Source organism: Filicampus tigris, chromosome 20 (assembly GCF_054856515.1).
Source record: "Filicampus tigris isolate MCC_2025a chromosome 20, RoL_Ftig_1.0, whole genome shotgun sequence".
Lineage (NCBI taxonomy): Eukaryota > Metazoa > Chordata > Actinopteri > Syngnathiformes > Syngnathidae > Filicampus > Filicampus tigris.
This window is the reverse complement of record NC_141236.1, coordinates 2,170,864-2,183,758: the sequence shown is the minus strand read 5'-3', so window position 1 is coordinate 2,183,758 and position 12,895 is coordinate 2,170,864. Positions and strand designations below refer to the sequence as shown.

Genomic DNA, 12,895 nt, shown 5'->3' with positions numbered 1-12,895 from the left:
TTCCCACACCATCGCTGTGCATTTTACACGGATAATCTTAGCCACTATATTTAGCCTCTTGCGATGATAGCTGCTTTGTCACACCTGAGGTGTTTTTTCCCGCTATCACGCCACGTGTCGGTTCTCTCCTGCTCAGTCTTTTTTTTTTTTCCTCCTACCATCTGGTTGAGATGACTCATACTTATGGTTACAGGGTATTTTCTCATTGCTCCATCAGCAAATGTATCACTGGATTAAAAAAAATGTAACCTTGGTGATAAAATCAATATACTGTGGATATTAAAAGTCTAAGCACCCTTGACCAAATGCTGAGTTTTTGTGATACAAAAAGTGACCAAGATAAGCCATTTCAAAGGGTTTTGACCATTGTGAGATAAAATTTACAACTCAACTGGGAGTGGGGGGGTGTGGTATTACTTGATGATGACTGTCTGAACTGTGTCCCATGGTACAAAGTATATTTATTACCTTGGAAAATCTTTTTACCCTCATCCTGGCTGATACCTTCTAACAATGAGATTCCTATGATGCTGTGGAAGCTGTCTGCAGACCATTTTCTGTATGATGTGACTTGTCAGGAAAAGCTTACTAGAACATCTGAACTTTTATTTAGGGTTAATCAGAGGCATTAAATGGCGGCGGGGGTGTGCTTACTCCCGTTTTTGATTAATTTGAATTTGGGCTGAACGATTATGAAAAATAAACGAATTGTTTTTTTTAACCCCCTCGAGATTGGGATTTAATATGTGATTATTTTTTGGAAGTCCTCTTTGAAATTATTTTTTAAAGGGAAGTCAAGTAAAAAATTATCTTTTCAGTAATATGTTCCATGCACCACCACTAGTCTAAACACGGTATTCTGATTAATATTGCGTTTGTGGAATATGAATTAAGCAGAAAAATCCACCCATTTTTAATCCATCTCAAGGGGCGGCCATTTTGCCACTTTCTGTTGATTGAGAATGACATCACAGTGGCTAAGGGTAAAAGTCAGTGAATCATAAATCAGATTACAACAATAATGCAAACAAATCTGTGGCTTTATCATTTTAACTTTTTCATGTTTCACTTCGTAAGCAGTGAAGTTCTTTACAAACAGATAAATTAATAGTTGAATTGCATTCTGCTGCAATGCGATGTGGAGTTAAATTGGATTAAAGTGACACTTGGGTGATCTTAACATTGGCACTTATATGAGAGGTTTGCATGTAAAAATTACATAAGTACTAAAATGCCCACCTCAAAACACTCTGTTGTGATTTAAGGGCTTCTTTGTGATTAGGTTTACGACAAATTTCCCCGCCCCTTTTGGGGCGTGGCTTATGTTATGTTTCGGTCTCAGCTGTCCACATCACGGGAGGGAGCCAAGCGTGGTAATATTGCTCGCTTTGTCAGTTCTGTTGTCTAAAACGGCGACCGATCGCCACCAAAATGCAAATGCACATTATACTCTTGTCCACTTCAACCTGTGAAGGTATAAAAGTGTTCTGCACAATAGTTAGGATTTATTGACATAAAACGTGATCTCATCATGATCACCTCCACAAAATCCAAAATACCGTGGCGATTGCTCCTCCACTTTCACAAGCTGAAGCGGACAAGAGCATGAATGCGCACACGATCCCCAACTGGTTATATTTCTGACATTTAGCGACGCTAAACTCATGTCAAATCTCAGTAGGGAGACGGCAGCTTGCAGCAGCAGCAGGCAGATTGGTGCTTTACGCCCCCCACTTCCCTCCCCGGCTAAAGGTAGGATAATGGGACAGCTAATAGCGACAACTAGCTTCAGGTCGTTAAAACAAAAAGTGTTAGCACAACAACATTAGGTCCTTACTCTGCGTCGAGCCTGCGTTGATCTTCAAGTCGCGGGGTTGCCTCCCAAGCAGTCGCGTGCGTTGTCAGACAGAGAGCCGCCAGAGAGTGAGGTAAGCCCTCATCGAACAAGCGTCAATGTTCAGCGAACAAAAAGTTCCAGCGAGGCTGACTCCACAACCGAGTGTGGCCGCATTGGAACATACCTTTTCGGCTGTTTACGTTCCAAATTGGACGGCGTGTTGTCGGTCGAGAAAATGGGGCCATTCCTCATCCAAATAAATGTGCACCTCTACTCATTTCCACTTCAGTCTGTAAATATCCTGGTGTTAAATGCCTCGCTCGTCCTAACCGGGATCAGCGAAGAAGCAGTGTTTATTATTATTTTTTTTTTCTAAGCAAATAAGCAGTGTGGTCCCAGCTTATGTAGCTCAGCTCACTTCCACATTTCCTCATTCGCATATAAATAAATCCATGCAGGGATGAATCCTTTTGATATGTTGAAGTGGGCATTAGTAGAAATGTCCACATACATTTTAGTGCCAATTGATTGCCGTTTTTGGACATTATAAGCATTGAAAGTACAATGACTTCCAATGGAGAGTTTGTAATAGGTTCCTCCAGTGACTGCGACCGAACAAGGACAGAACAGTAGGGGGCGCGGCTATTCTCCTCATTAACAAGGGGCGTTATTCATGGAGTCACTTATTTCCTAATTTCTCCCAAATGTATTGATAGAATAGAAAATGACAATTCTTTTCATTTTCCTGATCAAAAAATATATCAAATGAACTTGGTAGTGAAAACATGGCCATCCCGGCCCCACCGTCCCTTTAATTGTTCAGCCCTAGTTTGAAAGTGATTGGTTAATTCTGAACACAGCTACATCTACAATTATAACAGGGGGTGCACAAATTTGATTTCCCCTCTCTCGTTTCTTTTATAGTATATGTAAGTGTAAGTATGTAAGTATAGTATGTAAAAAAAATAAATAAATAAAAGGGGCAAAGCTTGATATGATTTCTTGATCTGATTTCACTATGTAGACTTTATATCCACTGTATTTGTATAACAGTTGTAATTTTTTGACAAATTTCCCGCTCATAATGTTTTTGGCCCAACGCTGAAACAGACAGAGGTACACTGAGGATAAAGGAGCTCAAGGCTCATTTGAAATATTTGCAGCTGGGATTGGATATGGGCAATGAGTGTCAGAACGCCAAGAGCCCCAGGGAGATAACTGGAAAAGGTTTAGCCACAAAAGAGGAAGGATGCAGATGTATCCAGGACCCTCCCTAGAGCTCCTCTGTTCTTCCACTCCTTCCTCTTAGCCAAACCCAACTGCACTTCTGCTTTAATAACCCTTCAGCTCCATCCTCACCCTCAATTTTCTTCTTTCAGTTTCCATTCTCGGAGTACATCAACTCTCATAGCTGATACTCCCCACAGATTTACAGCCTAAGCGTAGAAAAGGTTTAACTGTATACCTTCCTTGTAGTTCCAGTTCATGATAATCCACGTAGAAATGAACCAAAACAAAGATTCAGCCATACCAATCAAAGTAATAGTGATTATTATTTTTTTCAATCATCACCCAGACCCAATACAACACTAACCTGCTCTCAGAGTATGTACCGCCCCGACTAATCCTGGTATATGACATCATGACGTCGTTCCCTGGAATGGCTCTGTTCCTCTTTGAAGTCGGAAACCATTCGCAGACCCTCATTAACATTGATGAAGAAGACCAACTGTCTTATTCTCAGCTTCCATTACCATTTGCATTTATTTCAGGTCTGATTTAGACATAGTGTGTTCCTGTGTGTGTTCCTCTGTTCCATCACTAACCTTTTAACTCATTCACTGCCGTAGACGAATTTGTCTTTTCACAGTCCAGCCATTCAATCCCAGGAATTTATTTATATTTTTTTTCATTTTTTTTTTTTCAAAATTTTTTCAAACATTTGGCCACACAGGTGTCAAACTCAAGGCCCGCAGGCCAGATCTGGAACGCGACATCCTTTTATGTGGCCCGCGAAGGCAAATTATGTGTGTCGACTTTTCGAATTATGTGTGTTTCTTTCAAATTGTCTTCACTTTTAACAAAACTGACATATGCGATATTGCAAGATTTTTTGTGACCAATCCTCCTTTTTAAATGAATTTAAAAGTAGTTGGAATGTCCTTTTTTTACTGGTCATTGATTTAAAAAAAGTAGTTATCCATCAATTTGTTGTGTATATATGATGAAATTCGGCAATCATACATTTATATGGGTACACAATCATAACGGCCATCCGAGGGAAACCATAAGTACGATGTGGCCCGCGACAAAAATTAGTCTGACACCCCTACGTTAGGGTAAAAGAGGGTCTGAAAATGTCTGGCAGTGAATGAGTTAAGAGGAAAATAATGACAATCAATTTGTATGGGTCCTATAAAACAACAAATTTATGATTTTAGGAAGGTTTACATCAGCAGTGTTGATACCCTTTAGTTGTTACGATACTGTACATCCAATTTTTATAATCATAATTTCTAATGTCAACAAGTGAATATTTTATTCTGCTATCACAAATAAGAGGAAGTTGATTAATTATAATGTGAAAGTGGTAACTACACAGTGGTGTATGATTTTTTATTTTTTATTTTTATTTTTTTATTGGAATTGCATTCAAATTTTCTCATTTCTAGTCCATAAATATGAAAGAATCTAATTTAAAACAGTTTAGAAAAAGAACAATACACTACAGTGTGCAAAGAACAAACTCGTTCTTTGCACACTGTTCTGTAAATTTAAGAGGTAAATCCCCCACAAAAAGTGCAACGTGGAAACTCCTGCACAGTTAGGTATCTAACAATTTGTGGCGCAGTGGTTTAGGTAATGTGATACAAATCAGCTCTCATTTCTTCCTCTCCAATTTCATCCCCTCATATCTAAATCAGTAAAATATGGCATAATTTAACCCCACTCAGATATAATTGTCTGACGTGCCCTTTTAATTGCGGTGTCATAACAACCTAACTGTAGTGGACGCCTAATCAGATTGAAGTGATACGATCCACTGCAACTGTAGCAGCTCTTTGGATTTGTACACACAGTATATAGTATATGAGGTAATGCAGTGTATTTTTGTGATCTCGCAGTGATGATATTAAAGTTTGTCTGCTCCTCAATTTAGTTACAATTACAGTGGAAGCTTTGTCCCAGAGATTCTGCAATTTCTAATTCAACCACCATTTTTGGGAAAAATATGCATATTAAGCCAATGAGGGGTATTAAGAAACTATCATGAGAAAATGAAAATAATATAATAAAAATGCAGCTTTTTTATGTATAATAAAGGTGCAAAAGTTGCATAGTGTAAACACAGTTGAGTCTCTTGATAGAATGTAACACCTTAAAAGATGTGTAAGATGTCTCTGTATCATTGGGGATTTTCAGTGCTCACATTTGCATACTCATACTGTGTAATTTAAGTGGCAAAACACAAGCACAAAACGGTGGTCTCTATTTTTATAAACAGGCGCACCAGCAATCGGCGTAAAAATGGGCGAATCTTCATTTTCGTGCAGGGGTAAGTCTTGTGTACGCCGTTTGGGAATTTGGCAGACCATGTTGCACCTTTCCGGGCATTCCAGCGAACTGGGGTCGTTTTCTATTACACGCCAGTGGCACACCTGACAGCTTGGTGACAGAAAGTAGACTTTGGACCGGGTAAAATCAGGTCTAAGTTGTGGCGCAGGTGGTGTAATGCGATTTTGGCAGACGGATTCTGCGCTCCGCTGATGTGTGGATATCATCGTATTTCATTCATAAGTATGACTACCGATTGCATTGAACCCGCTGAATCCTTGTAAATTCATTGAGTGCGTAATTATTATCATCATCCTGCTTTCCGTCACTGACGGAATGCCCACCTTTGTTTTTAATTTCGAATACTAGGCAGTTTTATGGGATACATTGCGACTGTCAAAAACCATGCAGGGAGTACTGGACAACGTGCTCATTTTAAAACCTTCAAACTTTGAAATCACATTTGCAATCATTTATTTACACTATGTAAAAACACTCAACTGTGCTTGACTGTTGAAATTACAATTTCTATTTTTGTGTCTCCTTTTTCCTTTAGTGAACAGAGTATCTGCCAGGCACGAGCTGCTGTTATGGTGTACGACGATGCCAATAAGAAGTGGGTGCCAGCGGGAGGCTCGACTGGCTTCAGCAGAGTCCACATTTATCACCACACAGGAAACAATGCCTTCCGTGTAGTGGGGCGCAAGATCCAAGATCATCAGGTCAGTGCGTATCTATTGCAACCCCCGACAACAAGGGAAATGTGGTCCTGGTTGCTCACTGTTCGAGCATGGCTCTTTTTGGGAGGTGTCAAAAGCAACATATGCTTGTCAAAAGGGAAGTGTGTCTAACTTTTAACTACATTTCAACAAAATGGAAAAAGGCTATGTGGCTATTTGAGGGTTGTGACACATTCGGCCTCAAAATTAATTAAAAGTTTCTCTCTCCAGTTAAAGGAGGCTTTGAATTAATAAAAACACCAATCTTAAAGGTTGGATGGTAAAAAAAAAAAAATCAGTTGACCAAATATGGTGTATCGAAATGTACTGTAGCCTAGACTTTTATATACCCACATATGTTGCTGTATGACTCCACAGCTTGGGAATTCTGTGGTAAGCACCACATGCTTCTATGCTGCATATTTTCCAAAATGAGTTGCATTGTGTATTTTCCTAATTAATAAAGGCTTTCGGGAACATTTCAAGTATTAAGTTTCCATCTACCCATAAAAGTAGTCAAATGCTGTTTCCTCTGTCGAAACATTGTGGAAAGAGAAGCTGGCATTAAAAAAATATGTTTGACTTTAGCACCAAAATTCTTCAAAATAAATCTTGAAAAGTCACAAAGGCATACAATCTGTCTCTGAACTAAATCTTTCTCTCCAGTCTTGACCATTTTTTATACTCTAGTCTAGTAAGTTATAAAAGCTATAATGGTATAAAAACGATTAGTGTGCAGTTCCCGACGGTGTGAAAGTACACTGGATGCCCCATGTTGCTTGCGTAGCTAGCGTGTAGTGTAGGCCTGTGCAATTAATCGAAATTCAATTACGATTTCGATTATTACACTCCACGATAACAAAATTGTAATCGTATGAAACGATTATTAATACTAATTTTGAGTTGTTTTGAGGCATGCCCACACTCCGCCGTGTGTCCCTCTCCAAGCCAGCCAGCCAGCCAGCCAGCCAGCCAGCCCGCCCGCACCCCGCAAGTCACACTGCACACACTCCTACTCAACGCTTCAACAGACTAATAGACCTAAAAATGGCACAAGACCCGCCACAGGAATGACTTGTAAACAATGAAGCAAAATCGCTTATTTGGTTACATTTTGGGTTTGCCGTGGAAGACGGCGAGCAAAGACGTATAAATTTCAAGTTGTCTCTGCATCCACCGGCAACACAACAAATCTATTCAACCATCGTTTGGTTTACGATGATGTTATGATACACCAAAGCAAGAAAACACAGAGTTAGATTTGGCGCTGTCCGCAACGCAAATCTGAGTCGTTGAAACACTGTACGCAGCAACCCCCACCCATCAACATCGGAGAAACACAAAAAGATAACAGAATCTATTGCCCGGACAAGGCTTCCAAATGTTTAGGGCACAGACTCCACTTCGCAATCGGCACGATGGATTTATTTTAAATAACATATCGTATGCAAATATACACTACTTTTACTAGCACAAAAATTGAAACCATGCTAAACATTATTACTGTGACTTAAGTTAAATGTCCTGTGTAGTCTAATATGAAGTCACATTTTTTGTGTTCATTTTTGTTTCAAATTGCTTCAAATGCAATTTGCAAACATATTATTGGTCATTATATTGTAATACAGTTTAAATATGGCCTACTGTAATTTAGAAGCATTGTATAGATTACGTACTAGTATGTAATAGTCAACATTTAAATTAGTTTGACCCAATCAGCATATTAAATTTACATTTTATCAGAAGCAAATTACTTCAACTTCGTTTACTATGTGTAAATATTACTTTAATAACAAAACAAAAAAGGCTCCAGACAACGGTCTCAATGTATAGATGAATAGCATGTCTGTTATTCTGTCAAATTTGGCATTTTACTCCAAGCAGTTTACTACTTTGACAATTTATAAGTGCATAGCAAGTTAACCCGTTTGTTTATACAAGGAAACCATACTTTAATTTATACATTTGCACTTTAAATGTTTTTTTTTTAATAATCAATTTAATAAATGTTGTTGGGTCAAAGTCGCGTTTCAAACAATTCTGTCTTCATATTTTTTACGTTTAAACCTGTTCTTGTTTTGTAGCAAAAAAATGAATAATCGTAACTTCAATTATTACCAAAATAATCGTGAATAATATTTTTATCATAATCAAGCAGCCCCAGTGTAGTGTATGTGATTCTGCCGTCTCTGAGTGTGCTCTTCTGTTTATGACACATGAGTTTGAGTTTACTGTAAAACTAAAAAAAACAACAAAAAGAAATGCACGCGTTGTGTATTTAAAGACACAAACGCTTTGTCTGTAAAACATCGCTAGCGCTAAGGCAAAAATAAATGTAATATTCCATTCAAATGCTAACGGGAAATTAGCATCGACTTCAGGAGTGATAGTCCTTCAAATAACGGATATACACACACAGTGTGGAAAAACATACGCACAGGTAAAATAACACTACTCAAAGGCACAAATTCTTTCCAATCTGTGAAAAATGAGTTGTAGTAATAGAATTCACCACACTGCTCCTAAGAGGCCAAAAGGCGCAGGAACAGATGATATTTGTTTTTATTGTTTTTTTCAATTGCTATTATTTTAGTCTATTCTTATTTAACTTTCTTAACTAATTTCATGACATGGCACCAAATATAATCTCTGAGACCCTAGGTTAGTCCAGTAAATCCCAAGACTTGTGAACATAACAATATAAAATAAATATGATAAAGGGATAAGGGTATGGTTATTCAAGGCTTCAATGTGTGCAAAAGATGTGATTGTAGCAGAATTAAAATGCAAGAGGCTTGAATTTCACATGATATTTACAAGGTCATTTGTACTTGACAAAAAGAATAAGGTGTTTAAGACTAGTGCGGGGATGAAAAGGGCATGAGGCTATAATGATAGTTTTGAGTAGTTGAGTTTTAGTAGTTGAATAAAGCTTTGGAAAGAAAATGTTTTAATAAACGTGATTTCAATCTCAATCAAAATAATCATAATTATTTTTTCATCCCGCGCTATTGGAAAAACAAAAAGTGATTGGATCTCTTTAAGCTTGAAGCTTGTCCCATTTATTAGGTCAATGTACATTCACCAGCCACTACATGAAGAACACCAAGACATTGGGGATCATCGAATGAGATTCGGTGCTAGAGCCAAGTAGCTAAATAATAACACTTAGCAAGACATACACAGATAGACCCATATCCAGCAACAGCCCTTTTGCTCTGGATGAAAAAAATGCCCTTGCTGCTGGAGCCCATTTTCTTTCTTCATTCATTAATATTTGAACAAAGAAATATTACCCTTTCTTTCATCAATTACCCCCCACATTGTTCTGAGGTCTGACTGACATTTTATCTGAGTCTGCAGTGCACATATTATGTTTGTTTTTTCTTAACTGTATGAATAATTTTGGTGATGACTGTCCTATTTTTTATTTTATTTGAGCACCCGCCCCCCCCCAAAATATGTGTGCATGTGATTTCCCCATATGGTTAATTATTAATTTGTCCATCAACGATGAAATAGCAGTTCTGGAATTTCTTTTAGGTGCGCTAGACAGGGGCGGCGCTACACCGGGGCTAAGGGGGGCTTTAGCCCCATCAGAAATCTGTGTAGCCCATGTTAAGCCCCTCCAGCATTTGATTTGATATTCTAAAATACAGTATATTGCTAACTTATTTTCTTAGCCCCCCTATGTATCGGTCAAGGGAGAGAAAAAAATCTTGGCGCCGTCCCTGGTGCGAGAGTGACAACATAATGAGTGGAAAAGGGCACACTATATCATCTATGTTAAATTTCCAGTAATGTCAGTTGAAACCGCCTCCGATATTTTTCTGTCCAAACCTTGTGCTAGTGCTGTGTTTTTTTCATTAGTTTTCTAAAATCTCGACCGACCTTGGGGCCCTGTTAAATCATCCTTACTGCTGTTGGGGAATGATTTGAATTCCCTCACTCATTAGTCTGAACATAAGATGACACAGAGATTAAAGGATTTTACTGCACTACACATCTTTTATGGGTATTAACGCTTTATCAGATCAAAAGAGACAAAATCATGTGTGTGTACATCAACCCCACATTTGATGATGCCAAACTAATACAGCTATAAATATTTCAGTCAAAACAGTTCTCCACTGTGAGCATATGGAAGTGGAAAACTCTCAGGAGTAGCTTGAGGCATTCCTTCATGGCTTTGGGCCCAGGACTTTGAAAAACATAATGCTGGCACTTAATGCACTATGAACACAGACTCATTGGTTTGTGTGATTATTGAAATGGGCTACAGTAGTATCAGTTTACATTCCACTTGGCAGGTATTGGTTTTCTGTATTTGAAATGACAGTTGAACAGCTGTGTTTATCATTTGCTTTGTGACCTAAAGAATATGCTGTGACATATGCATTACCGAACCTATACCAAGAGGCGAGTTCATTTATCGCCGTACTTTCTGTTTTTCCATTTGATTGTATTATATATGGCCTAAAAGTGTTTTTCTATCAATATTTATTGTACTTCTGATTTCATTTCGGAGTTACCTTTGGCTCGTGATAGAGTATGATATGGTGATATGCAGGTGATGGTCAGTACGTCACTAACGGACGCCCGTTTTGCCGCCGATTGCCAAATGGTGGGATGCCTTTTAAAAATGATGAACTGCCAATTCACAGTTCGTTCTGACGGACTAATTGACAGAGTTAACTGACAATTTGACGGATGGACTGACGATTACAATTCAGCTCATCATGAAAAATTACGGACCGACGAATGACAGACGACAAATGACGGACCAGCAAAATTTCGTAAAATTCCCACCTCTGGTGATATAATATGTGTCCTAGCGATATGGGTTACATCATCAACATAAACCCAGACCCCTTGTAGCCATTTTAACACAGGTAATCAGACACATACCTATACCAGGTATAGGCGTAATACAATGGAACCTCTAAATTTGAACAGAATCTGTTCTGCAACACAGATCGCCCTCAGATTTGATCAATGTCACCTTTCGAAATAATGTAAATGAAATGTACCCCGCCTACTGCTCATCGATAGCTGGGATAGGCTCCAGCGTGCCCTCAACCCTTGTGAGGATAAGCGATTTGGATAATGGATGGATGGAGGGATGGATTGGTACAGTGAGACTGGCACTGAAGGAGAATAGCAGTTAGCACAGCTAAGCGAGCATTGCTAAACTTGCATTAGCGCTGTAAACAAGCCAACAGATGATAGTAGCATGACTTATTCATGATAGAGAGTTACTATAACATTAAACATATTGACGTGAAGTTGTATTTTTTGGAACAATCAATTAAAAAAAATCAATCCGAGGTGATAAATTGACTCCTTGAGCAGAAATGTGTCTCATTACGCATCACTTCTGAATCCCTAGCTGCCTCAAGCACCATGCTCTGCTTCTTTTTTCTAGTCTTGTGTTCAGTTTTTAGCAAACGAGAGATGGCCTTTTGTTTTTATGTCTCGCAGGTAAATATTGGAACATAGCCTCATGAAAGCTCCTGAATCCCAAGCTAACAGGTCAATGTGAGACTGCGGTTACCAGCAGTACCGATTATATATCATAGCCACTTACCGGCAGTCAGTTTTATACTGTACTGGCAGTTTTTATTTATTTATTTGTAACTGCCAGCTCCCCATTTAAGACAAAATGCTGCCAATTTTTCAGTGTACATAACATTTTGTTCTTCTTTGGATTTGTTATAGACTTGCTGTCAAAACAGCCGTATTGTATTTAGCAGCCAGGGACGAGCCATACTGTACAATAATATTTTCATCAAACTTTTTTTAATCTAACCCACCAATCTCTGTCTTACTTGCCCAACATGTCAGATCTAAAGGGCCTTTATCTGTTATCTCCCTCCATCTCCAGGTGGTGATCAACTGTGCCATTCCCAAGGGGCTGAAGTACAACCAGGCCACGCAGACCTTTCACCAGTGGCGAGATGCTCGACAGGTCTATGGCCTGAACTTTGGCAGCAAGGAGGATGCCAACGTATTTGCCAGTGCCATGATGCATGCCCTGGAGGTGCTGAACTCCCAGGAGACAGGTAGCGTCCAAAGTGTTATATGTCTATCAGCTGTATGCTCCTGGTTTGCTGCTGGTAATTGTTGCCTAGAAGAATGCAGTGAACCCTCGCATATTTGCAGTTCGGCAGTTTGCGCATTCGCTGATTTCTCAAAAACGTAATTGTTGTTTATGTGATTAGGCCAAAGTAATAAAAATCGAACTTTGGCGCTATCTTGTGGAATCTTGGTGGTGTTGCTGTTAGGTTCATTTCATTGATAGTGTTTTGTTGTCTGCCTTGAAGATGTTGTGGTTTGATATGCAATCAGCAAATAATGGACATAATGGAAAAGGTTTTTGGTGGCCCCTTGCATTTTGACAAAATGGACAAAAGCGGAATGGGGGCTCTTCTTGGCTATTAGGTAACATTATGTTATTTGCAATATTTTTGGCGGGATAAGGTATGTCATCGGTTAAATATTTGTCAACACTCATCACTTAGTCATTTCATCTTTAAGTTAAAAGTAATTGTTTTTTTTATTGTTAATTGTATTTTTGACACTATGACCGTTAAGAGGGAAGGTTACTTTGTAAGTTACCTGCACAGACAAAGGTTTGACAATGGTTTAACCTTGCAATGGATTATTTCTATTAAACGAGAAGAGAGTATCAAAATCACAACAAATTGCTGTCAACCAACATTGAAAAATGGCCTGCATGTTTTAACTGTACTCTATCTTGCTGGTGTGCTGACATCATTGACTT

The 12,895-nt window shown here is 38.7% G+C and overlaps 1 protein-coding gene across 6 annotated transcripts in view; it reads left to right on the top strand.

The window, feature by feature from the left end:
- Window positions 1-12,895, top strand: part of enah (ENAH actin regulator) — a 92,658-nt gene that overhangs the window by 34,726 nt on the left and 45,037 nt on the right. For all 6 annotated transcript variants that reach the window (XM_086018258.1, XM_086018256.1, XM_086018254.1 and 3 more), the window contains exons 2-3: window positions 5,949-6,114; window positions 11,996-12,173. In XM_086018258.1, coding sequence (XP_085874384.1) covers window positions 5,949-6,114; window positions 11,996-12,173 — 344 coding nt within the window. The remainder of the gene's footprint in view (window positions 1-5,948; window positions 6,115-11,995; window positions 12,174-12,895) is intronic.